The 23,742-nt window shown below is 45.9% G+C and overlaps 1 protein-coding gene across 3 annotated transcripts in view; it reads right to left on the bottom strand.

Moving 5' to 3' along the window:
* Window positions 1-5,556: 5,556 nt before the first annotated feature.
* The window catches only part of kdm2aa (lysine (K)-specific demethylase 2Aa), a 28,387-nt gene continuing 10,201 nt past the window's right edge, over window positions 5,557-23,742 (bottom strand). For 2 of the 3 annotated variants that reach the window (XM_079498602.1, XM_079498601.1), the window contains exons 10-28: window positions 23,425-23,551; window positions 22,539-22,795; window positions 21,987-22,064; window positions 20,805-20,932; window positions 20,335-20,458; window positions 19,379-19,507; window positions 17,917-18,000; window positions 16,745-17,026; window positions 14,862-14,891; window positions 14,477-14,582; window positions 13,721-14,067; window positions 13,122-13,262; window positions 12,261-12,417; window positions 10,227-10,392; window positions 9,352-9,591; window positions 8,792-8,955; window positions 8,151-8,297; window positions 7,399-7,617; window positions 5,557-6,869 (exon numbers count right to left, since the gene is read on the bottom strand). In XM_079498602.1, coding sequence (XP_079354728.1) covers window positions 6,688-6,869; window positions 7,399-7,617; window positions 8,151-8,297; window positions 8,792-8,955; window positions 9,352-9,591; window positions 10,227-10,392; window positions 12,261-12,417; window positions 13,122-13,262; window positions 13,721-14,067; window positions 14,477-14,582; window positions 14,862-14,891; window positions 16,745-17,026; window positions 17,917-18,000; window positions 19,379-19,507; window positions 20,335-20,458; window positions 20,805-20,932; window positions 21,987-22,064; window positions 22,539-22,795; window positions 23,425-23,551 — 3,108 coding nt within the window. In that variant the 3' untranslated portion in view covers window positions 5,557-6,687. The remainder of the gene's footprint in view (window positions 6,870-7,398; window positions 7,618-8,150; window positions 8,298-8,791; window positions 8,956-9,351; window positions 9,592-10,226; window positions 10,393-12,260; window positions 12,418-13,121; window positions 13,263-13,720; window positions 14,068-14,476; window positions 14,583-14,861; window positions 14,892-16,744; window positions 17,027-17,916; window positions 18,001-19,378; window positions 19,508-20,334; window positions 20,459-20,804; window positions 20,933-21,986; window positions 22,065-22,538; window positions 22,796-23,424; window positions 23,552-23,742) is intronic. The other variant, XM_079498603.1, reaches the window with a different exon arrangement.

Raw genomic sequence — 23,742 nt, forward strand, 5'->3', positions numbered from 1 at the left:
CATAGTGTTGGTGTGTTTTGGCATGGGGGAATGGAGTTATCTCTGGTCCATAGTGTCGGTGTGGCATGGGGGAATGGAGTTATCTCTGGTCCATAGTGTTGGTGTGTCATGGGGGAATGGAGTTATCTCTGGTCCATAGTGTTGGTGTGTCTTGGCATGGGGGAATGGAGTTATCTCTGGTCCATAGTGTTGGTGTGTTTTGGCATGGGGGAATGGAGTTATCTCTGGTCCATAGTGTTGGTGTGTCATGGGGGAATGGAGTTATCTCTGGTCCATAGTGTTGGTGTGTCATGGGGGAATGGAGTTATCTCTGGTCCATAGTGTTGGTGTGTTTTGGCATGGGGGAATGGAGTTATCTCTGGTCCATAGTGTTGGTGTGTTTTGGCATGGGGGAATGGAGTTATCTCTGGTCCATAGTGTTGGTGTGTTTTGGCATGGGGGAATGGAGTTATCTCTGGTCCATAGTGTTGGTGTGTCTTGGCATGGGGGAATGGAGTTATCGCTGGTCCATAGTGTTGGTGTGTTTTGGCATGGGGGAATGGAGTTATCTCTGGTCCATAGTGTTGGTGTGTTTTGGCATGGGGGAATGGAGTTATCTCTGGTCCATAGTGTTGGTGTGTTTTGGCATGGGGGAATGGAGTTATCTCTGGTCCATAGTGTTGGTGTGTCTTGGCATGGGGGAATGGAGTTATCTCTGGTCCATAGTGTTGGTGTGTCTTGAGCATTCGCGAAATATTTCGTTTATGGGAGGTTTCCTACTGGCAAACGGAGCTGCAGAACTTCATTTATGAACTCCCACAGGGATCAAAAGGTCCCTGCGGGTTTAAGAGATGTGACGTCAGGCGCTGTGCCCCCGGGGTATAGAAGGCGCGCCTACGTCACCAGCTCTCATTCGGAACTTTTTTCTCCTGCCAATAGCAAGACAGAAGGGTGTTCCGCGAAATATTTCGCTCACTTACTTAAATAACCATGGTTACTAAAGTAACCTTAATGTTATTTTAAGTGAGCATTCGCGAAATATTTCGCTTATGGGACCTTATCAACTCCCGAATCCTGAACCAACGAGTGAATGTTAGGACCGGAGGTAAAAGGTGGGCTGAATGACTACAATGGTCATTTGCCCGGTCCCTGGGGAGATGTACAGGTTAACTCAGAGTGTCGCCTGAGCACACCAGTGACTCACTGGTGTGTTCCGCAATCTCACACTGGAGGGCTGCCATCTCATGGTTGAGGCGGCGTAGCTCTGCCAGCTGAGCTGGAGTGGAAGAGTCCTTCATCTCCAGGAGGAGAGCCTTAACAGAGCCCTACAGGATGGCAATGGCGTTGGTAGCCTTGGCTATGAAGCTCATGTGGGCATGGAGCCACTTGTTGAGCTTGGAGGCCTCCTTGTCCATGGTGCTGGTGAAGGCTGGTTCCCTCTCCAGCGGGATGACCCTGGGAGCCTGAGGGTTGGCTAGGTAGGCGGCCATTGCCCTGTCCATGGTGGGCATAGCGAGGAGGCCCATCTTGCCAATGTCCACCATGTCGGGGACCGCCTTTGTGGTGCGGTGTTGGAACTCCGCGCTCACAGAGGGGTTCTTCCAGGGGCGGAGCATGGTGTCCATGAACTCCGGGGCCTGAGGAAGCTTCTGCTTCTTCGGGGGTGGGGGGGGAGTTGGTCCACAGACATCCCCAGCCATGCGCGTGCCTTGGTGGTGCATGTTGGCCACTCTAGCTGGCAGCGTATGGCTCCCTTCCTGTAGATCAGGGGTTCTCAACCCGTGGGTCGCGACCCCTCGGGGGGTCGCCAAATTATTTTACGGGGTCCCCAAATTATTTAAAAAAAAAAAAAAAAAAAAAAGATTTTTTAAAAATGTATTTTCACGATTTTTCAAAAATAGCAGACCTACAAGCTCATAGCGCGCCACTCGGTGGCGCGCTATGAGCTTGTAGATCTGCTATTTTTCAATAGCTAAATTATAACAATGCTTAAAACACCAAAAGGGGTTCCCGCCCAAAATGGTTTAAGGTTATTGTAGCAGTCAATTTATATTGGGGGTCGGGAGGGGGCGGGGCGGGGGTCCCGAGACATTGCCAAAGCATTTCCGGGGGTCCCCGGCCAAAAACGTTGAGAACCCCTGCTGTAGATGTCCAGAATGGGGGAGTCGTCCCTCATTAACACCACAGGAACAGCAGGCTCGTCCTGCTGGGGTGGGGGGCTGACAGGTGCATCCACCTGTGGCCCCTGAGAGTCGACGTCCATGTCATCGTCATGGAAAGTGACACGTGGATTGAGCTCGTCATAATCCTCGTAGTCTCTCTCGTCACCCTCATCATCATAGAAGACGTTCACTTCATCCAGAACGTGAAAGTCCTCCTGGCGATACTGGCGTGAAGGGAGCTCCTCATCAGAGAACTCACCTTCCTCTTGTTCGGCCCATTCTTGGTCAGAGCGATAGCTCCTCTGTGGAGATGGGTCGAGGCGCTCCTCCATGGCGCTGGACACTGTAGGACGCCTACCGTGTCTCGGTGCTGGTATGGGAGGGTTTCGGTCCCCAGCCCGGGGCCTAGCCTCCTCACGTGGAGGAGCCTCTGCGGGGAGAGAAGCCGGCGGGGCCAGGTAGCGAGGCTTAGCTGTAGCTTTTGGCCTAGCTCCGCAGACCTCGTAGTCGGTAGCCCTGACTATGGAGGCCTGGGAGCTAGAGACCGTAGCCGGAGCGCGGCTCCGCGGTGCTGGAACAGGCCTCTGTCCGGCTGTCGAAGAGGCTGGGGCGCTGCGTGTTAGCGGCGGGTAGTCCAGCTTCTTCCTTGGAGCGTCCCTTGGTCCCCCACCGGTGAGAACTTGGGAGGGCCAGGGCTCTCGAAGAGGAGGAGGAGGAGGGGGTTGACGGTTTGAAAGGCGTAGCTTCTTGGGCCGCCTGGCGTGCGTGAGCGGTTCCAAGGCAATAGAGACAAACAGCGTGTCCGTCGTCCTTTGCCATGGTGTTGCCACATCCAGAGACGGGGCAAACCCGCCGCGGCTCCTCTCCTCCTGTGGCTTCCTTTTTCCACGCCGAAGCAGCCTTCGTGCGGGGGTAAACCATCTTCCTTCTGAAGAAGAAAGCTACGCTACACCCAGAGCCGGACTTACCGTTGGGCTAGGGTGGGCTGAAGCCCGGGGGCCCCCGACTAGAATTATAAAATTGTAAAGTGAAATCCAATTCAAGTGAAATGTGTGTATTGTTATTGTATTTAGTTGTATTATGGTTAAACCATTGAGAGCTTCTGCCTGCCTGCCTCTCTTTTTAGGGGCCTGGGTACCCCAAAATGAAAACAAAATAGCCCACATTTTTTTCGGCCTCGCGGCTGCGCCGCTCGGCTGCGCCGCTCGGCCAGATCGCGGGACGCGCGGCTCTGCCGCACGCCCCAAGGGGGGCCCTCAAATTTGCTCCAGCCCGGGGGCCCTCAGCAAGGTAAATCCGGCTCTGGCTACACCGGCAACCCGGTGTAAGCTAAAGCTAGCTGAAGCTAACAACACGAGAAGCTAAGCGTTTTCTAAACGCTGCGCAAACAAGTTTGGCTAGCTGGCTAACTGTATTTAGGCAAAGCTAGTGTGTCGCTCGAGGCTAACACTAGTTTGGCTAAGCTAACAGCGGGAAATCTTGGCTAGCGCCGAGAAAGGCTGTTAAACAGCGTATAATTACGTGAAAATATTCAAGAAGCTTTGAAGAATGCGTCGAACCTCACGGTACTCAAGAAAACTCGTTTCTCTTGTCCGGCTTGTGAAGCTAAAACATTCAACGCACTCGAGTTCAGAAGTCTTGCAGTCCTCTATTGGCAGAGAAAAGTAGAAGTTCCGAATGAGAGCTGGTGACGTAGGCGCGCCTTCTATACCCCGGGGGCACAGCGCCTGACGTCACATCTCTTAAACCCGCAGGGACCTTTTGATCCCTGTGGGAGTTCATAAATGAAGTTCTGCAGCTCGGTTTGCCAGTAGGAAACCTCCCATAAGCGAAATATTTCGCGAATGCTCACTTAAAATAACCAGGAGGTCTATAGCTACGCGGTCTTGTGTAATAGCACTATTAGCAGCGTAGTAGTAGATCTAAACAACAGCATCTAGACTAGATCATTCGGATCCATGGTCGCTGCTGTGCTGAACGTGAACGTCATCATCCATATGAAGGAGCATTGGTGATGCTAAGCTAACGTGCTAGCAGCCGGCTGTGGTTAACTCTCAAGGACTTTGGAGTAAAGAAGGTCGCTTTAGGTTGCGTGCTGCAGAGCGAGCCCGTTTCAAAACCAAACGCGTAGTGTACGTTGTCACGATGTGTGACACATACACAATTACATACCAGATGAATATAAGTAGAATTCTAGTAAAGTTGTTTATTTGACTCACCAGCAGCTCGCTATTTGGCCTTCTAAAACAGCGGGCGATGATTGCGGAGCAGAGGAACGGACCTGGCGTGCACGGGAAGTGACGCAGGGACGCAGCTCTCTGCAGTTATTTATTTATTTTATTTTATTTATTTATTTGAGCTAAAAGCTAAAGCACGAATAGTATTCTGATGAGAAAAAAAATCCAATACACACATTTCTGCAACCTCGCCTCCTTCTCCTCATCTGTGTTATACCTGTTAGTGTTAACCTCGCGTGACCTAAAGTCTATGGTGATGCGTCGAGTTAAAGATCTAGGCTTAATAAGTGTTGAAGTGTTTAATACAAACTTTCTAGCCCAAACATTTAGACTCTCGTAGAGGTTTTTTCCGATGACGAATCGAAAAAAACCTCTACGAGAGTCTAAATGTTTGGGCTACCAACCTTCCATCATTTAGCGGGGACCTCAAGGACCCACATGTCAAAGACAAAGACTACAGTAGCCTATGTTGGATACAGTGGAATTCTATTCATGATGTGAACTGGTGGGCACTAAAACAAAATGGGCAGTGGGCACTGACTGCACTGGAGAAAAGGATATAATAAAACCATTAAATTCAAGCATAATTTCTTGTTTAAGGCTGAAAATTACCACACCAGATTGAAATAATGTCCTGAAACCTATGATTAGCGAATATAATATAGTAATAGCATGTTATACCACCAAGCCAGCTGATGGGTATCTGGGCTGGGGTTTCATGCAGGCTGTATTTTCCTATAGGCCTACACAGGTTTAATGTTTGTCTTTAGTTCAAAGTTTGTTTTGTAAACGCATTGACAATAAAAGGAAAATGTACAATGTGTCGTTTACGTCATATTGTCTCTTTGTTAATGGCGTTTAATGTTTATGTTTGCACCGTTTGTTTTACATGATAATCACCTAATCAACATGAGATAGCGCCCCCCTCACTTCACACGGGTGTGATTTTTTGAATGTGACCCTGTGTTTGTCTATTCTTGCATTCAGCCAATCGTAAGTAAGCAGGCTTGAGTTTAACAGCAGTAATAAAGAATGTCCACCAGAGGTTGCTGTGAACAATGAACTCACTCTGGTGTCAAGTGTTACAAAAAACGATATTGTATTTGTGATAGTAGCCTACTCAGTTTACTGGTGTTGATTTCTTAATTCAATTCAAACAATTTGGACAATGGACACAATTAAATCAACCACATGTTTTACAATTTATTTTTTTCTTTGAAAAAACATTGAACATATCAAATGGTCAAAATGGCAAAGTCAAACTATGACACTACTGACAAGAACTTAACTGTGTCTGTGATGTTTCAGATCATGGCAACAGAAATTGTCTTCCGTTCAATTCCACACTGAACTGTCCAAGTTTATTCACAGACCGACCCTGTACCAAACATTTTCTAGCCTTCCAATTCCTGTGGACATCTTTATAGGGAGTTAGGACAAAATACCTGAACTTTCAACAAAGAAAAACAACTTAATTCACATTCATGTTTGTGCAAAACAAGAGAACACGTGTATCCATGAACATGTATACCTAGCAGATAGTGGTCCGTTTGTTGGTATGCTGGTGGTTATTTCTGCTCTACCGACCGACTTGATTTCTTAAAATATAAGGAGACTGAAGTCTCCTTGTGATTACCTTGTGTCAACCAGTGTGAATGTAACAGTCAAATGATTGAAACTTAAGTTGTAAAAGCTGCCTGTCAGTTTAATCCTCTCCCTTGTGTCTCCCTCTTAGCTTTCCTACTGTCTGTCGCTCTTAAGGACTTTTAACATAGGCAGCAACATTATCCTTGCATACCCGTTTGGATACGCCGAGGAAACACTGTGCTCTTCATGTGAATAGATGAGTTTGTTACGTAGAAAGAAACGTCTACACAATTCAACTCCTGACACAGGCAGGCGTGGCATGAGATGCGATCAATTTCAGAGGATCGCACATGCTTGTCACTACGCCTGTCAGATTGCTGGAACTCCACTACCTGAACGCTGGCCTCACACTTCAGTCGCTTCCAGTGGGAAAAGCCCCATAAGATGTAATACTGTGCATCTCCTACACCGTTTCTCTCTCAGCTTTCCTACTGCCTGTCTCTCCTACACTGTCTCCCTCACAGATTTCCTACTGCCCGTCTCCTACATTGTCTCTCTCACCTGTCTCAGTTTCATACACTGCTTTGTTTGGAAGGAACAAACATACAAGTTGACATCCTGCACCAAAAGTCTCAAATGAATCCACACTGTGGTTCTCTTTCCCAAAATGGAGCAGAGTGACGCGGGACACAGAGACATTATGGTGGCTGTGATGACCGGTGTCACTCCATCCTCTGGATGAGTTTCTCCTCTGTCATGCAGAAGAGTGCGACGTGCGACAGGTCTGAGATGAAGGCATCGCAGCCTCGCCTACTGATGTTCTTGCAGCCTCGCAGGTCCAGGAGAAGCAGAGAGGACAGACGCTTCAGGTAGGACAGACAGCCGTCCGTCAGGTTGTTACAGCCTGGAGGGACAGGGCAGGGGGTACCATGTTTAGTTTTATACTAGCATTGATCTGAGACCCCCACTGTACCAACCACTGGAGGGCATTGATCTGAGACCCCCACTGTACCAACCACTGGAGGGCATTGATCTGAGACCCCCACTGTACGCAACCACTGGAGCGGATTGGAAGCATTAGATATGTCAATGAATGTATTATTTAAAAAATGTATATGTCTTAAATAAAATCAAGTGATCATTGTAACATTAATCAAAGTAGTTTAGATGACTTTCACTTTAAACACTCCTTTTCACAACTACTCAAGCTTGTGTGCATATCAGACAGTTTTTAAGTTGCTTGATTCAATATTTAGATGATATTCATTTGGTCAGACATGTGCCCGCCTCCTACAGTATATAACTTCAAACTCCATGTTAAGACTTAACACACGTCCCTGGTTCTGGTGACTGATATCATCCTGGTGATGAAATGGCAGACCTTCCATTTTTATTGTTATTTTTATTTAATTATAAACCAGGCTGTTACCCACCGGCCAGCGTGAGCTCGGTGAGGTTGTTGCGCGTGTGCGTTCCGCTGGCCGCCAGCAAGGCTATGGAGGCATCCGTCACCTCCTTGCAGTGGGCCAGGTCCAGTCTCTCCAGCTGAGGCATGTGACGCTGCACCAGCCTCAGCGTGGCCTCGCTGACATCCAGACCGGACAGACGCAGCGTCAGCATGTTCCTCAGCCTGCTGCGCGACGACTCTGAGCCTGGACAAGAAAGAGACAGACACGTCTTTTTGATCCAGATCTGATAGAGGTTTACTGGAATTACTTGGCAATGCTGGTAATAGTCAGGCTCACATTCAGAGACACTGAAAAGCATCAAGAGTCAAGAGTTTTGGGTCAGATACAGTTCCAAATTTTGGGAGAGTCACAGAACACCAATTATTGAAGTTTTGACCGATATGTTGCATATAAACAAAAATAACTTTTTGTTTTAGTGTAGGCAACATTGTAGTAAGATATTGTTAGAATCTTTCACACAACTGTGCCAGCTCCGTATTTGGCCCATCTGAAATCTCGCTATTCCTAGTATCCTTCAACCAATCAGGGGAGCTCTATGGCCTCATGCACATGTTCAAGTCCATAGAGCTCCCCTGACCCATCTGTTCAGTTGTTTACAATCGCTGAAAAGCCAGCTTCCTAAAAAGTTCCTATTCCACTGCTGCAAACCAAAGTTTCCGGCCGGACAATGACGGTATCTTCGTCTGTGTGCGCGTGTGCATGTGTGTGCTACTAACCCGGTGGTGAGATGATGTCTTTGATCTGTGCATCTTTGATTCCATCACACCAGCGCAGGTCCAGCAGGCGGAGGCAAGGCAGCGTGGGAGACACTAGCGCTGACACAGAGAACCAGGACAGACCGGCCACACTCAACTCCCTCAAACCTGAACACAGTGACACACAGTGGTACTGAAGCATGCAGAATGGCACAATTATGTTTAGTAGTTTGCAAAGTGAGACGACTCCAGTGCAATGCATATGTTTGCTTGTCTACAAAGGCTAAGAATATTATATAATAGAGGATATGCACATGCATAAAGTGAGTGTCAAAGTGAGTTTAACGTTGTTTAATGCAATCAGACAGGACTTTTCTGTTTGGATGTATGGGCTGTCAAGGCCAGAAAGTAGTTTTTTGCCACTCAGTAGGCATAACCTCCAGGTATGATGATGATGTCACGTGCATACCCTCTATTTTGGGTGATCCTTGACATGAAAAAGTTTGAGCACCACTGATATAGCAGCACAGGTTTTTCAGACATTAAGTAGAATCATCCTCAGGTCTTAATGGGTTAATCACTCTAATCACTCTGGATCAGCTAAATGCCTAAATGATACAATGGTTAGCGTGGTTCTAGCAGGGTATGTGTTGGTTCACTACCTGGCAGTCTGGTCAGCAGACAGTTTAGCTGTTTCTTGGCCAGGGGAGTCCAGGACAGATCCATGGAGGTGGGCTGACGTTTGATGAGTCCAGCCAGGGCGGGGTTAGTGAGAGGACTGCACCTGCTCACATCTACACGACTCCACAGCCTCTTATCAAAGCTCCTGGATGCATGGATGGATAGACAGACAGACACGTTATTATTGAGGCCTCACAAAAATGTACTGTTGTGCAAATGTAGAATGTTTTCCCCTTAAAGTAAGTGTGTGTGTGTGTCTGTGTGTGAGCTAGGAAGATGACTTAGAATTTAATAATAATACATTACTGTATATTTGTATTGCACTTTTCATTCACAGGAATCTCAGTGTGTTACATGGTCAAAACAAATGTGCTTGTGATGCAATGCGAACATATCTTTGAAGGATCTATATATTTGTTTCTTTTGTTCAATAAGAAGGCAGTATAAACATGATTTTTAATAGTTTCAGAAAATCGCATGAAGATTTTAAAAGGGCTAAATAAATGTCTATTATCGTTGTTTTTTTTTTTAATCAACGTACCATTTGTACCAGGCCTTGCAGACGGTCATGCAGGGCAGCAGATCAGCTCTGTTCAGGTACCTGAACACAGACACCCACACCTCCTTCTCGCCTCCTCTCTCGCTGCCTACATCCTTGAAGGAGGTCAAGGACATGAGGGAGTGAGGAGAGATGGAGGAGGAGGCGTGAGGAGCGGGAGAGTCATCAGAGGAAGACGAGGCTGAACGATCCTTGGCTGCCCGGTTACCCCGCAGGCGTGGCCTAGTGGACAAAACACACATTGTGGACATAATCTGGTCACAATCGACGGGGGAAGAGTCATCCCCACATTCCAAAATTAGAAATAGAATATAGCAATATTAACTAATTTACTTTCTCTCCAAAATACGTCGGATATGGTCAAATACAATGCAGGAGAAGGCCGCTGCTTTCGAATGTTGTTTTTAATGGTCCGAAGTATTCTTCAAATTATGTTTACGTTCAAGTCGGATAATTACACCTCCTAAGTTTTACTGTATTTATTTATCTGACCAACCATCTCCTTTTCTTAAAAGAAAAGAAGAATTCAGATTAAAAGGACAACTTTGCTTTTTGTAATGTAATTTCTTGGGGTCTAGTAGGACTATAGTAAATAATAATAAAGAAATTGCCGTAACATGTGGTAAAAAAAAAGAAGCACACTTGTTCAAATACCCCCGCCCCTCTGTCAAAAATAGCTTAAATCGTTAAAAACGAAAGAAAGCAGCAAATAATTAAAAAAAAAAAAAAAAAGAACACTCATCTTTTACTTTCTCTAATAACCACCTGAACCTCTGGTTGAAAAAAGCCAAAGTTGTCCTTTAAAATCTTAAGAAACATCTTACTTAGATAACAGGACATAGGGTTTGGGGTCGTACCTGCCGGGTCCTCTGGTCGTTATGCTGTCTGGGGTTCCCTCGCTCTTCAGCCGGGAGGTTTTGGTGAGAGCAGACTTGCGCTGGACGAATGCCTGCGGTCCGCCCTGCAGCGCTACAGTGGACGGTCTGGGACCCACGGCCGCCTCCAGCTTAGGCACGATGGAGCCTGGAGAGGGGGAGGCCGTGTCGTTTCAGGGTGCATTTGTTGTCGACGTATATTTAAGCCTGGTCGATTATGCAAACACTTTCGAAATCAGTAGTCCTCAAACCTTTCCAAGTACCAAGGACCCCCAGAAGAGATGTTTTGTGTTTGCGAGACATGGCCAAAGCATTTCCGGGGTTCCCCAGCCTAAAACATTGAGAACCCCTGCTCTAAAACACTGTTCTAATTCCTGAGTTCTCTGAAAAACCTATTCAAGCCGCTAGACTCAGGCCTCTTTTAGACAGTGACCATCTCCAGATAAAATGTTGCATTCTCATTATTTATTGACCCTTTACACGAGCGCACACTATATGAAAACGCTATAATGTCACTAGGTGGCGGTAACGGGCTGCCAAATAGACCAGTCACCCACGTACAAGAAGAAGAACCAGGTAGCCAGCTCCCCCTTCACGCAACGGTTCGCAACCCTATCGGGGTTTTGCTTCCAGAACACAACGTGGTTGTGGACGTCGCTCGCTGCCTGCTTTCTACTAACGCATCGAGGTGACACACAGGCTGACAGGCAGCACAGCGCTGTCATGCAAGCAGAGCGCGCCATGGGATGGTTATATATTTTATAATACATTACGCTACATAAACGCTGCTGCCACCTATCGCAAGGCATTGTATTTACATCATGGTTTTACATTCACCATCGCTGATGAGCAGCACTTTGTAGGCGAGGAGGGAGGCTTGTTCAGGAACTCCATTATATCATATATGGCTCTGCATCAATGTAATAAACATATGCGCTGTGAGCCAACGTGAGCCATGATGTCATAAGTTTTGTGGATTTACCGTTTTGCCTGTTTACATGGAGAAGGGATAAAACGGCGTTCTCAAAGATTTCCACTCTGGAAGGCGTTTTCACCTCCTGAAAATACCACATTCTCGTGTAAAGACCAACACAGTCTGTGGTGGTGGACAAACTGGACATGTACTATAACCAAGGCACTCGGGCACCCAAATCTTATCAGGCTTTTGTGAAGGTTTAGCAAAGTGCATCTAGTCGGTCGGCAGTGATTCTCAACCTTTTAATTCTAAGGATTTTATATGCGTTAGATTAGATAAGTATCCTAGATGAATACTTGGTTTCACAGCCTGTTCAACATGGAACACATAAGAACTTTTTAAAATCTATATATCTGGGACAGTGCACATTAATCAACATTTCAGTTTTCACATAAATGTAAATGAGCCAGTTAGTAAACTAAAGAGCAAATTTCCATCTGTAGTCTCTGAGCGACGAAAAGAGAGCTGAGCCAGAAGGCAAAGCTCTCCGTCTACCGAGCAATCTTCATTCCTACTCTCACCTATGGTCATGAAGTGTGGGTCATGACCGAAAGAATAAGGTCAAACACAAAAATAAGTGGCCGAAATGAGTTTTCTTCGACGGGTGGCTGGCATCTCCCTTAGAGATAGGGTGAGAAGTTCAGTCACGCGAGAGAGACTCGGAGTAGAGTCGCTGCCTCTACTCGCTGCCTCCCTAGGGCGTCTCCCTAGGGAGGTCCTCAAGGCACGTCCCACTGGGAGGGGCAGTTACTAATGTTGCTCTGGAGAGGGAAGTCTGGAGTTCTCTGGTGGAGCTGATGCCCCCACGACACGACTACGGATAAGCGGTTGAAGATGGATGGAGTCTCTGAGCTGGCTATTAAAAATGGTGATATAACCATCAATACAAAACAAGACAAGCTTGATGACCAGCCACCACTTTCCCGTCACCCTATGAACTGGCTCAGTGGAGGAGGTGAAAGCCCATTTAAAACCCTACAAAATGAGATGAGCAGCATCTACAAAATGTAGATTTTGTAGACATTACGTATAGTCAGTACCTGCTTGCCTCTTGGCCTTCTGGGGGCGCTGCAGAGTGACGGTGAGGTAGGATCCGCTCAGCAGATCATCGTTTAGGTCGGACACCAGCAGGACGGGCGGCTCCGGGTCCGAGTCCCAGCGTCCTTCCTCCTCCTCGTCGTCCTCCCCATCCTCCTCCTTCAAACACAATTTAGAGTCAGTCGTATACATACTGTATGCCACCAGACAGGCAACACAAGGCCGGTTTTCTCTTCACAAGACAAAAACGAATTACTCGAAGCGCACAATAGAATATAGAGAAATGGAAAAATTGAATTCTTTGCCACCGTTAACCAAACTTACACAGAAAGCGCCCTATTCAAAAAACAAGTAAAGAGACACCTTGGAAAATATTTGTTTTAGGATGCATGCGTTATTTATTTTTTTGTGCTTTTTAATTAGTATTGTTTTTATATGTGGACCCCAGACTACCGTGCTTTAGGGCAGTGGTTCTCAACCAGTGGTCCTTGAGGGGGTTCCAGGTGGTCCCCAGCTAAATGATGGAGAGTTGGGAACCAAAATAGACTCTTATACGGGTCCATTTCGTTTCATTTTATGCTCTCAAGAGTAAAAAAAAAGATTGTTAAACATCTGTATTACTTAATTTACAAGAAGTCTACACAATTCAATAATCTAAAAGAAGAATGTAGTTATTTTGATCAACGTTTGGTGGTCCGTGGCTCAGATGCCGAAAAACATAATGGGCCTTAAACAAGGTTGAATGGGGGTCCACGGCTAATTAATGTAATTTTGGGGGTCCTTGACATGAAAAGGTTTGGGAACCACTGCTTTAGTGCACATCTAATGGGGATCCTACCAAATAAAACCATAAAACCATGAACCTCATCTTCGTCCTCCAGCGTGTCCATCTCGTCCTCGTCGTCGAACTCCTGGTCCTCGCTGTCCTCCTCATCCTCCTCGTCCGTGAGGCGCCGCCGGCGCCTCCGTCTCCGTCCGACGTGCTGCGGCCGCACCTTCCCCATCTATGGGATGAATGGATGGGACCGTTATGTATGGATGTGGATGGAAGGGTGCTAATACATGATCAATCATTTTATTAAAAAAAAAAAAAAAAAAAAAGATTGACATAAAATTGTCAACCATTCATTGTCAATGGGAATTTAATGTTTGTGTAGGACGGAAATAGGAATTCAATGTTTGTATTAGATGAAAATCTACACTAGTAGCTGAATATAGCCCATCAGACGCTAATGTAATAAGGTTGGCCTGGGCCGTGGCTCAGCGGTCCAGGCACCTTGGCCGGTAGTCCGAGTCTGGCAGTGTGCCACGGGTTCAACTCCCGATGGCCTTCACTGCATGTCACTCCCCCATCTCTCTCACCCATTTCCTGTCAGCCTACTGTCTGTCCCTCTATAAAAAACATAAAATAAGGCAAAAGCCGCAAAAAAAGAAAGAAATTGCAACAGGCGACGTTTCTCACCTCGTCGCTCTCCTCGTCTTCCTCGTCATCATCATCCTCGTCGTCATCGTCGTCGTCGTCGTCGTCCATGTCATCGTCGTCGTCCGACTCCTCCGAGTCGTCACGCCTCCGTGGCCCGCGGGAGCCTCCTCCACGCAGCCGGACGCCGCGGCCCCGCCGCCCGCCCTCCCTCTCTCCTCCCCTCATGCCGCCACGCTTCAGCTTCATGAGGGAGGAGGAGGAGGGAGACATGCCACCTCGGCTCCCTCGGTGGGCGGAGGCTCCCCGCAGCAGGTTGCCCCTCCTGTTGGCACCGTAGCCCCGTCTGAGGCCGCGGCCGCGCAGGGCCAGCTTCCTCCTCCGAGAGGCTGCGCGGGACGACAGTGAAGGACAGGGAGGTGGGAGAGCAGAGAAGGGGAAGAAAGGGACAACGACAAAATGATGGTCACGACTCAAGAGTGTGGTCTGGAGTAAGAATAAAGAAATGGATTCATTCATGTGGATCTCAGAGTCCACACTATTCCACTGTTCCACTTGGGACCGGTGTGGCTCCAATGTGGATCTAGGACTGATGCGACCAGCCTCTAAGACACTGTTTCCCAAACATTTGTATGGGTCACGAGAGAATCGCCCTCTTTTCTTTTCGGCTTACTACATTTTAATTTAATAACGCAATACAATAATATTTACGCTTCAGTAGTGAAAGTAGCAGATCTGCAAGCTCACAATGTGTCACATGTGTAAAGCACCAATAGTCTAGACAGGCCAACCACAAACCTTCGTCGTCTTCGTCGCTGGCCGAGTCGTCGTCGTCTCGGCTGTGTCTGTGGCGTCGGAAGATCTTGGCGATGCGTGAGTCCAACAGGGTGGTGGACTTCCGCTTCTGAAGACCAGGCAAAAGCGAAGGAGGGCACAGTGGAAGACATGAGGGAGGGAACAGAGAAAGGGAGTGTTCTTAGTTTAGTAGAACAGGTAAAGAAGATCGTGTGATGGAGAGAGTTGTAATACTGGCAGAAACCTCATAATTCAACTTTATGTTTTTAAGTAAATGAAGACCGTACTTCATCATACAAGAGTGTTGCACAAAAGTAGTGAAAATAGCAGATCTGCAAGCTCATCAACAAAATATGTAGGGCTTCAGTACTAAATGGTCTTAACTTACCAGTGGTAACACCTTGTCTCCTTTAGGCGGCTATGAGGAGAGAAAACATCTGGGTGAGAGAAATGTACAGTACACACAGCAAACCACCGACAGGAGAAAAAGCCTTTCTGGGCTTCGTTCTCGAATGGCTCTTTTCCACTACAAAGCGTTAACCCAAAGCCTTCAATGTGTGGGGGTAATAAACTCACAATTTCTTTCTGAAATATTTTGAAAGTACAAGTCCTCAATTCCAAGGTTAGTACCATCACCTGAGCAAGGGCCCAAAGTAGGTTCTGAGAACCTTATGGGAAACCGAGACGTAGCGTATGATTGATTGATTGATTCTTCCGAAGAAGCCCAGCCCATATGGACTTACAGGACACTTTTTACAGTTTACATAAACAATTACAATTACAATAAACCGACATGACGGTATGTCATGTCACGCGTATGTTAACAAATCCAGAACATGTGAAATGTGTTTCACAGCACGGTTCAGTTCACTTAGTTCTTGTAGTGGAAAACAGCCATTAGTGAGAAGATCCCAGGGCTCTCTGTGTGACAGGGCATCTTTTGGGACACATACATGTATGTATGTATGACTGCTGCAAACACAAGAACAACCGACAACCAATGGATGAGCCGCCGTTAGGTTTCCTTTAGAAACCCTCTAGATCCCTCTCCCTCCTTCATCCTCCCCCTCTTCCTCACTCTCAGACAGCCAGCCAGTCAGCAAGCAGTGTGATGGGAGAGCCAATGATCGGCAGGACCAAGTTGTTTTCCCCAGGAGGACTGGGGCGGTGGAGGCAGGAGGAAGGGAGCGCCACTGTTCTTGTCAAGTGATTTAAGGATATTGAGTTAACAAAAACAAGCGCTCCTCAAACCCAACCCTCCTGGGGAAAACAATATGGCGAGTGGTAGCAACAGCAAGCGGATGGACGCGCAGTGATGATGTCACAACAAGAAGCCGTTGAGGGGGGGGAAAAAAATCGCTGAGCGAGCAGCGACAGTGACCGTTTTCCAAGCTTCAGAGGTTGTAGCACTCCGACCAACTGAGGAAGTTCCTCAGTTGTAGACAGAAACAAAGGCCCTTGAAATGTACACTTTAAGAAGTGGCCCAATCCCCAACAATAGCAACCTAGTGGCCCAATCCCCAACAATAGCAACCTAGTGGCCCAATCCTCAACAATAGCAACCTAGTGGCCCAATCCTCAACAATAGCAACCTAGTGGCCCAATCCTCAACAATAGCAACCTAGTGGCCCAATCCCCAACAATAGCAACCTAGTGGCCCAATCCCCAACAATAGCAACCTAGTGGCCCAATCCCCAACAATAGCAACCTAGAACTGTACATAGTATCACCGTGAAATGTCCACTTTGATGTTAATATTGTAGGAAGATTATGCAGGGAAGTGAAATGACTTGATAGACAAGCTGCAAAAGCAATCAGTCTCATCCTTCTGCGATGGATATTTCAGCAGTTATGTATGTACGCCTGTGTTCATCAACAATGGATGGAAATTGGAATCTCATCAGAAAATGTATCTTCTGTTTACTAAAGAGCCGTAGAGGTGGGGGAACACCGTTGCTGAACAAACACTCTAGCAAGGATTACTATCTTAATATAGAGCTTTCACTTTTTTACAGCACCTTTAACATTCCAAGGGAAGACCTTTGAAATTGTCAACGTTACTTACAACATCAATTCACTGTCAGTTAGATGTAAGACAAACGTCCAAGTTGAGCCATTTAAATAAAGAATCCCATTCTTTATGGGGATCTTGTTAGCCTCTTCTCTTGGAAACTGGGGGGAGGGGCAGGAGAAAAAATAAAAATAGCGGGGGGGACAAAACACGCAAAAATGTACGGATGGATGTAACGGAGAGTAGGCGGGGCCTCTCACCAGTCTCGAGCTGATAGGCTGAGAGGTCAGAGGGGCCGCCACCAATAGGAGCGTGGAGGAGGAGCAGGAGGGAAGAGGAGGAGGAGGTGGTGGAGGGAGGAACCCACAGCGAACCACCTCCCCGTCCTGCTGGGAGGAGCCTCCGGGGGCCCCCACGGCAGACGAGGGCCCGGGGCCCAGCCTGAGGAGCAAGGGGCCGTGGTGGGGACGGAGTTGATGCTGCTGGGGCTGCTGGTGGTGCTGGTGGGGGCTGACCACCAACGACTCATCACTGCCCGATGACTGACCCACCGGTTATATTCACATACACAAAGTACGTAAAGGAACACGGAAAAGAATAGAATTGGGAAAATAAAAGTACAACATTTAAAATCCCAAATAAACAAAATCAAATGAAAAATATACAAAGAAATGAAATAAAATAAACAATAGTCAAAGTAAAATGGGAGGGGGGCGGGGGTATTAAAAAATAAATAGTAAGTAAAATAAAAACAAGAACAAATATACCAAAGAATAAAAGACAATTACAAAAGTCAGACGGGAAACATTATATCTGTTAGTTTCACACAGTTAGGATGCATGCATACCGAGATCCAGAAATCATGTGAGATGAGACTGTGTGTCTGGTATGTTAGCATGTTTTCCCTCATTTGAAAATAAAATCAAAGAATGTAACTTTTGTGTGAGTAAATGGTTGCTTGACAGACATTGTACGTACTGTACTTGCTAGGCATGTAACGATTCACTCAACTCAGGATACGATTCGAATCACGACATTAGGTTCACGTTAGGGTATTAAGCAACTAGTCGACTAGTCGACCTTGTTGGTACTATTTGACTAGTTGATAAGAAAAAAAGAAAAAAAGTTTTATTTTTTATTTTTTATTTTTTTCCCCCGATTTTGTAGGCCTCAAGATCAGGTAGATTATAGTTATAGTCACCATGTACACAGTTTTTCAATGTACAAATATTAATTAAAATAAATAAATATTTTTTTAATTTATTTAATTCTTTACATAATAGGTAGTTAAACAACTAGTCGACTAGTCGACTAGTAAACTAGGCAACTAGTCAACTAGTAAAAATGACTAGAAGTGAATGCCCTAGTTCACGTAACGATTTTTCCCCACTCACAGGTGTGTGTGTGTCATCAACATAAGGTGGTTACGTACCTCTGGGTCAGTGATTCCTTGAACACACTTAGGACACTCCCAACAGCTGGGCAGGTCTTTATTCACCACACCTTCACCTTGGACCTGGAGAGAGACGCACAGAAAATAACATTGAACCCATTTACAGTTGGGTGCCACCGATATTGTCCCTTATCATTTGACCCATTTAGGCCTGACCTCAACATTTTAAAAAATCCTTCTAAATCCTCCAGTTTTCTGAAATAAATATTTTCACGATTTTTCAAAAATAGTAGATCTGCTATTTTTCAATAGCTAAATTATAATGTTTAAAACACCAAAAGGGGTTCCCGCCCAAAATGGGTTAACTGTCCATTTGCGAAGATCACGCAAACCTCAGCAAAAAGAAAAGGACAATATCGATGGCCTCCAACTGTAGGCCTGAGGCCGATTCTGGACAGTTTTCTGAAAAAACCCATGTTGCTATATAGTCAGGGATATTAATACAATCTGGGAATACATTTCTTACCATGAATTGTCTTCACCAATGTGTTTGTAAGGGTGTCTACTAACATACCCCACATTGGTTTCTATTCAACCACCCTAGGGGAATTTTTGACAGCTGCTGAACGTTGGGGTACCATATACCAATATATGGCAAAATGTTCTAAATTCCATGCTGTAAAAAAATCCCCTAGGGTGGTTGAATAGAAACCAATGTGGGTTACGTTAGTAGACACCTTTACAAATTGGTGAAGAAATGTATTCCCAGACATTCTGATAATATTCCCTGACTATACTGTATATTGTTGCTGTCAGACAGAAACCCTCTTTCCTCCATATTCTAACTTTTTGTGTTTTCTCGTGAATTAACATCCTACTTGACCATACAACAGGGTCGCACAAAAGCATCAAAAGTAGCACATACTCAAGCTTGTTTTGAGATTGTCGATCTGCTACTTTTGCAGATGTTTTCAATGTGTAGGTGTGAATAGTGTGTGTGTGTGTGTGTGTGTTTGTGTGTGTCTTCCCACAGATTACAACCACACACAGAGATTTTGAAAACATGACCAATGACAAAAAACTCCCATATCTGCTGGGCGAAGTACAACAATGTGCAAACACAGCAGCAAGATTTGTGAGTTGCTGTGATAGGAGAAGGATATCAAATGGAACACAACCACCCTAAAGACTAATCATTGTGTATATTCCTGCACTATACCTGCATCCAGTGATCTTGGTACATAGAAATTGATCTATTGAAAATTCTGACTTTCAAATGTACATCATTTTTGTTTTGATTGTATTGCTGTATTGTTGTATTGTGCTTTGGCAATGAGTGTTTTCTCATGCCAATAAAGCCCTTTGAATTGAATTGTGTGTGTGTGTGTGTGTGTGTGTGTGTGTGTGTGTGTGTGTGTGTGTGTGTGTGTGTGTGTGTGTGTGTTTGTGTGTGTGTGTGTGTGTTGTGCGGTACCCACACACACACGTAATCATTACCCACCGTGAGGCAGCCAGGATGGACAATCTGGGCACAGTTGGAGCATTCCATCAGCGTGAAGGCAGAGTCTCCTGCCTCCTCCTGGTTGGGCTCCTTACAGATCTCACACACCGCTGACAGGGGCAGGCCAGGCTGACAGGACAACACAACACACCACATATTAATAGATCTCACAGACCACTGACAGGGGCAGGCCAGGCTGACAGGACAACACACCACATATTAATAGATCTCACAGACCACTGACAGGGGCAGGCCAGGCTGACAGGACCACAACACACCACATATTAATAGATCTCACAGACCACTGACAGGGGCAGGCCAGGCTGACAGGACAACACACCACATATTAATAGATCTCACAGACCACTGACAGGGGCAGGCCAGGCTGACAGGACCACAACACACCACATATTAATGTACCAAATATATAAATTTTTTATCATTGGCTGCCAAATGTATTTCTCTCTGCGCTTAGCCCTTGCCACAGTGTTTTCAGAGCAAGCTCTTATTTTTTGGAAGACGGTAAATCCATGCAATGTTATAAGGAATAGCCACGTGCCCTGGAGAGATATTATGCTAATGAGGTTCAGGCAGTACTACTTGTCCTACCAGGGTCTAAATGTATGAGTAGAGGAGTAGAGAGACCTCCTCCAACCACTGCAGATGTACTCGTTGTATTTGTTTTAATATACTCTACCATATGGTAAATGGTGCATTTATGTAGCGCTTTTATCCGAAAATCCGAAAAACGCGCTCTGTGTGCAGGGAACTTTACTCTGGGGAGCCCAGGATCGAACTGGGAAGAGAACCTCACGTTCCCAAACGGCTGCTCTACCCGGCCACTCTACCCCTGAGCCACTGCCACGCCATACAGATGGGTTACACTTACAATAAGTTACGGATTGCAGTTTTAAAGTCAAATTAGAGAATACATAAAACGTCAGTCAGACACTCACAGCGAGACATTGGCGCAGGACGCAGGTCTGTTTGAGTTTCCCTGGCCCGCCAAACTTCTTCATGTCCCTGCAAAAGTTACAGTCCCCGCACTCTGTCCTCATGCACGCCTCACAGCGCTTACACCTTTAGAAACAAACACACAAGCAAACATGAAATCACAGGAGGAAAGCACAATCTACAAAGTGACTCTATGCAGTATATCAGTGGTTCTCAAACAGAGTGCGTCTCAGGGCACTGTGCCATGACACGAGTAGGTGTGACTAGGGAATTTGTGACACACATTAATATTGCTGTATATAATGCAGTAAAACTATCCAAACGTTACAGATTTGTTTTACTGTATCAGTGGTTTGTGTGCATTCAAGCTAAATAAGAGTGAGTGTGTGTGTGTGTGTGTGTGTGTGTGTGTGTGTGTGTGTGTGTGTGTGTGTGTGTGTGTGTGTGTGTGTGAGTGTGTGTGTGTTGTTACCGGACTCTGCGTCTCCTCAACACCGACATGGAGGAGGCTGGTTTCTGTGGTCGTGGGATGACTGGGGTGGTGGCTAGTTTAGGACGAGGAGGGGGGGGAGGAGGAGGGGGAGGCTGGTACCACGACGGCTGGAGGAGGAAGAGGACCAGTTTTAGTATTAAACATCAACAGTCAAGGTAACAAACAAGGTCACAGTTCAATGTACAGATTATAGATTTTTCGATCATGCTGCTTAGACTGATTATAGGTTCTTGGTTTAATTACCTATGATCCTAGCCATACTACCATTTCTATGCATTTGCTGTATTACCTCAGGTTTTCTTTGCTTAGTGTCTAGCACGGATGGGCAATTAAACATAAAATATATCAAAACAAGATTTAAAATGTATATATTGTGTCTTACTCGCTTGCTGAATGTAGTTCCAATGCTTTGTCTTCTTACACTAGACTAAAGTTTAATAAACGTATCAAAACAAAAAATAATATATAGGCAACAAAAAGGTGTGTGCAAATCAGTTTGCTTCCACCCTGACTGTTTGCTCTGACTCACTGACTGAATGACTGCCCCTGTTTCTAATCAACATAATTAACAATCAACAACAGAAGGCAGGGTACAGAAACCAAGGAGTACAATTATATTTCAAGATGGAGAACTGACAGAAATAACATCCTAAGCCTGAAAGTTTGCATTTTCACTCATTAGTGCCGGGACCACTTTTCCATTGTGTCTTATGAGCAGGTTCTATTGTGTGCATTATTAAAAGGTGTATTTATTTTTGTATTAAAAAGTTAAAGCTCTATATTCTGATAGTAGTCATTGTTATAGAGTGTCTGTTTACTAAAGGTCTAGAGAGACGGGGGAGATCCCCGTTACTGAACAGTCAGAAAATACACTTAATGTGGGCTTACAAATTTACAGTGTTCCAATTTTGCATGCTCATCTTTTTTTGTTTGGTTACGTCCAATTGAACTTGTTTATCCTGTATGAGTTCTCTCTCCTGATTGGAATTGGTATCCCGACCTGAACATAACCTGAACATAAATTATGTTTATGGGCGACCGTTGTTACTGAACAAACACTATAAACTGAATACCATCAGAATATAGAGCTAGCTCAACCTTTAATATCATCACCAGCGCAAGGGCTATGATGATTTGGATTATTTTATATGCTGTGCTCACCCTCTTGGGCCATGTGATGAGGGGTAGCCCCGTGTAGGACAGCTTGGGGATGTCATTGGCGTGTTCCCTCAGCAACGCCTGGAGGAGAGACAGAGAGGAGATGATTACAACTGTAGTCCATAAAGTATGTCAAGTTCTCCAGTGTGAGATATATGTTCTTGCATTCAATATGGTTTTTGGTTCCATTTGTACACTCTCAGAGTTAAATTAACATTGATTTTACAATATAGATTGGGGTCTATGAGATAGAAATGCCATTAAATGGGAGTCCGTATCCTGTTGCATATCAAACTGGGGGTCCTTGAAATGAAAATAGTTGAAAATCACTGCTAGAGTTGTAAAAGATATTCTCTTATGGGGCCATATATTTTGTAATGGGGGTCTGTGGGCTAATGAGTGTCATTTTGGGGGTCATTGATATGAAAAGGTTTGGGAACCACGGCTGTATACACACACACACACACACACACACACACACACACACACACACACACACACACACACACACACACACACACACACACACACACACACAGGTTGTCCATGTGGTACCTTGACATGTGCGAGCAGTGCGGGGGCGTTGTGTATTCCTGCAGGGACACACTTCTTATTGGTGGGCAGTGACTCCAGCTTTCCGAGCAGGTTCCACAGACCCTCCAGTTCGTAGGGTGTCAGATGAACTTTGACCCCAGGCTTAGCGGGCAGCTGTGACACAGCTGTGCTCTCCTCATCCTCCTCTTCCTCTTCCTCTTCTTCCTTGACCTTCACCTCCTCAGATGCAGATTCCGACGGAGGAGGCTTCTTCAGACCTGCAGCAAAGAACCTGAGGTTACCTTTAATACAATTTCTCAAGACTGCTGTATCTCTCGGTAGCTCTCGCCGGTAGAGCTCTCGCCTTTGGACCACAAGTTCATGGGTTCGATCCCGGGCACCGCCAACTCAGCGAATGAGTAGCACGGCTTGGTGCAGCAAGTCGTGCGGGTACTGGCAAGTACTGGGAGCTGATGGTAGGTGTCGCGCTCCACCTCAGCAATCCATCTCCCAGGGGTCTAGCGCATTGTAACGGGGATAGACACCCGCGTGTTACCGGCTGAAACCGACAATAAGCCACTCCTGACCTACTTCTTGCTTGTTTTTTGGAGTTGCTTGTAAACACAGCTGTTTGCGAGGTGTTTTACTGGTGACATGCAGTTTCCTATACATTCTAGTTTGAAAATGCAACACTGCCCCCTAGTGCATACACCAGTGCTACATGAAAGCGTGTCAGCAGGCAGCATTTTTCAGGCACGACACCTGTGCATTTTTACAAGCAACACTTCATGGGAATGTTTCCAGCTTGACCTTTCTATAGCCCTTACTGTACTGTACACAACACATGGTTGCTTTGGGTAGTTAGGTTTGTGCACATGTATTTTGCTGTGTGTGTGTTAGTGCCTACCAATGCCGAGGGAGTGTTTCTGGAACTCTGGTGTGAGGTAGGAGGTTTTGGTGACGCTGAAGACGTAGCGCTCCAACACGTACCAGCACATCTCATAGTAGAAGGGATACCGGAACTTCACTGGTACCTGGTCCAAACACACACACATACCATTAACCACAGCAATTGAACTGGTGCCTGGCACAAACAGACAGACAGACACCACAGCATTAACCACATCAACAACATAATCTTCATGGAGAAAAGCCAACCGGGTATTCACAGGAGATACAAATGTCTTAAATGTGTATGGTGCAAAAATAGGTGATCTATGAGCTC

The sequence above is a fragment of the Electrona antarctica genome (assembly GCF_951216825.1).
Source record: "Electrona antarctica genome assembly, chromosome: 4".
NCBI classification, from domain to species: Eukaryota; Metazoa; Chordata; class Actinopteri; order Myctophiformes; family Myctophidae; genus Electrona; species Electrona antarctica.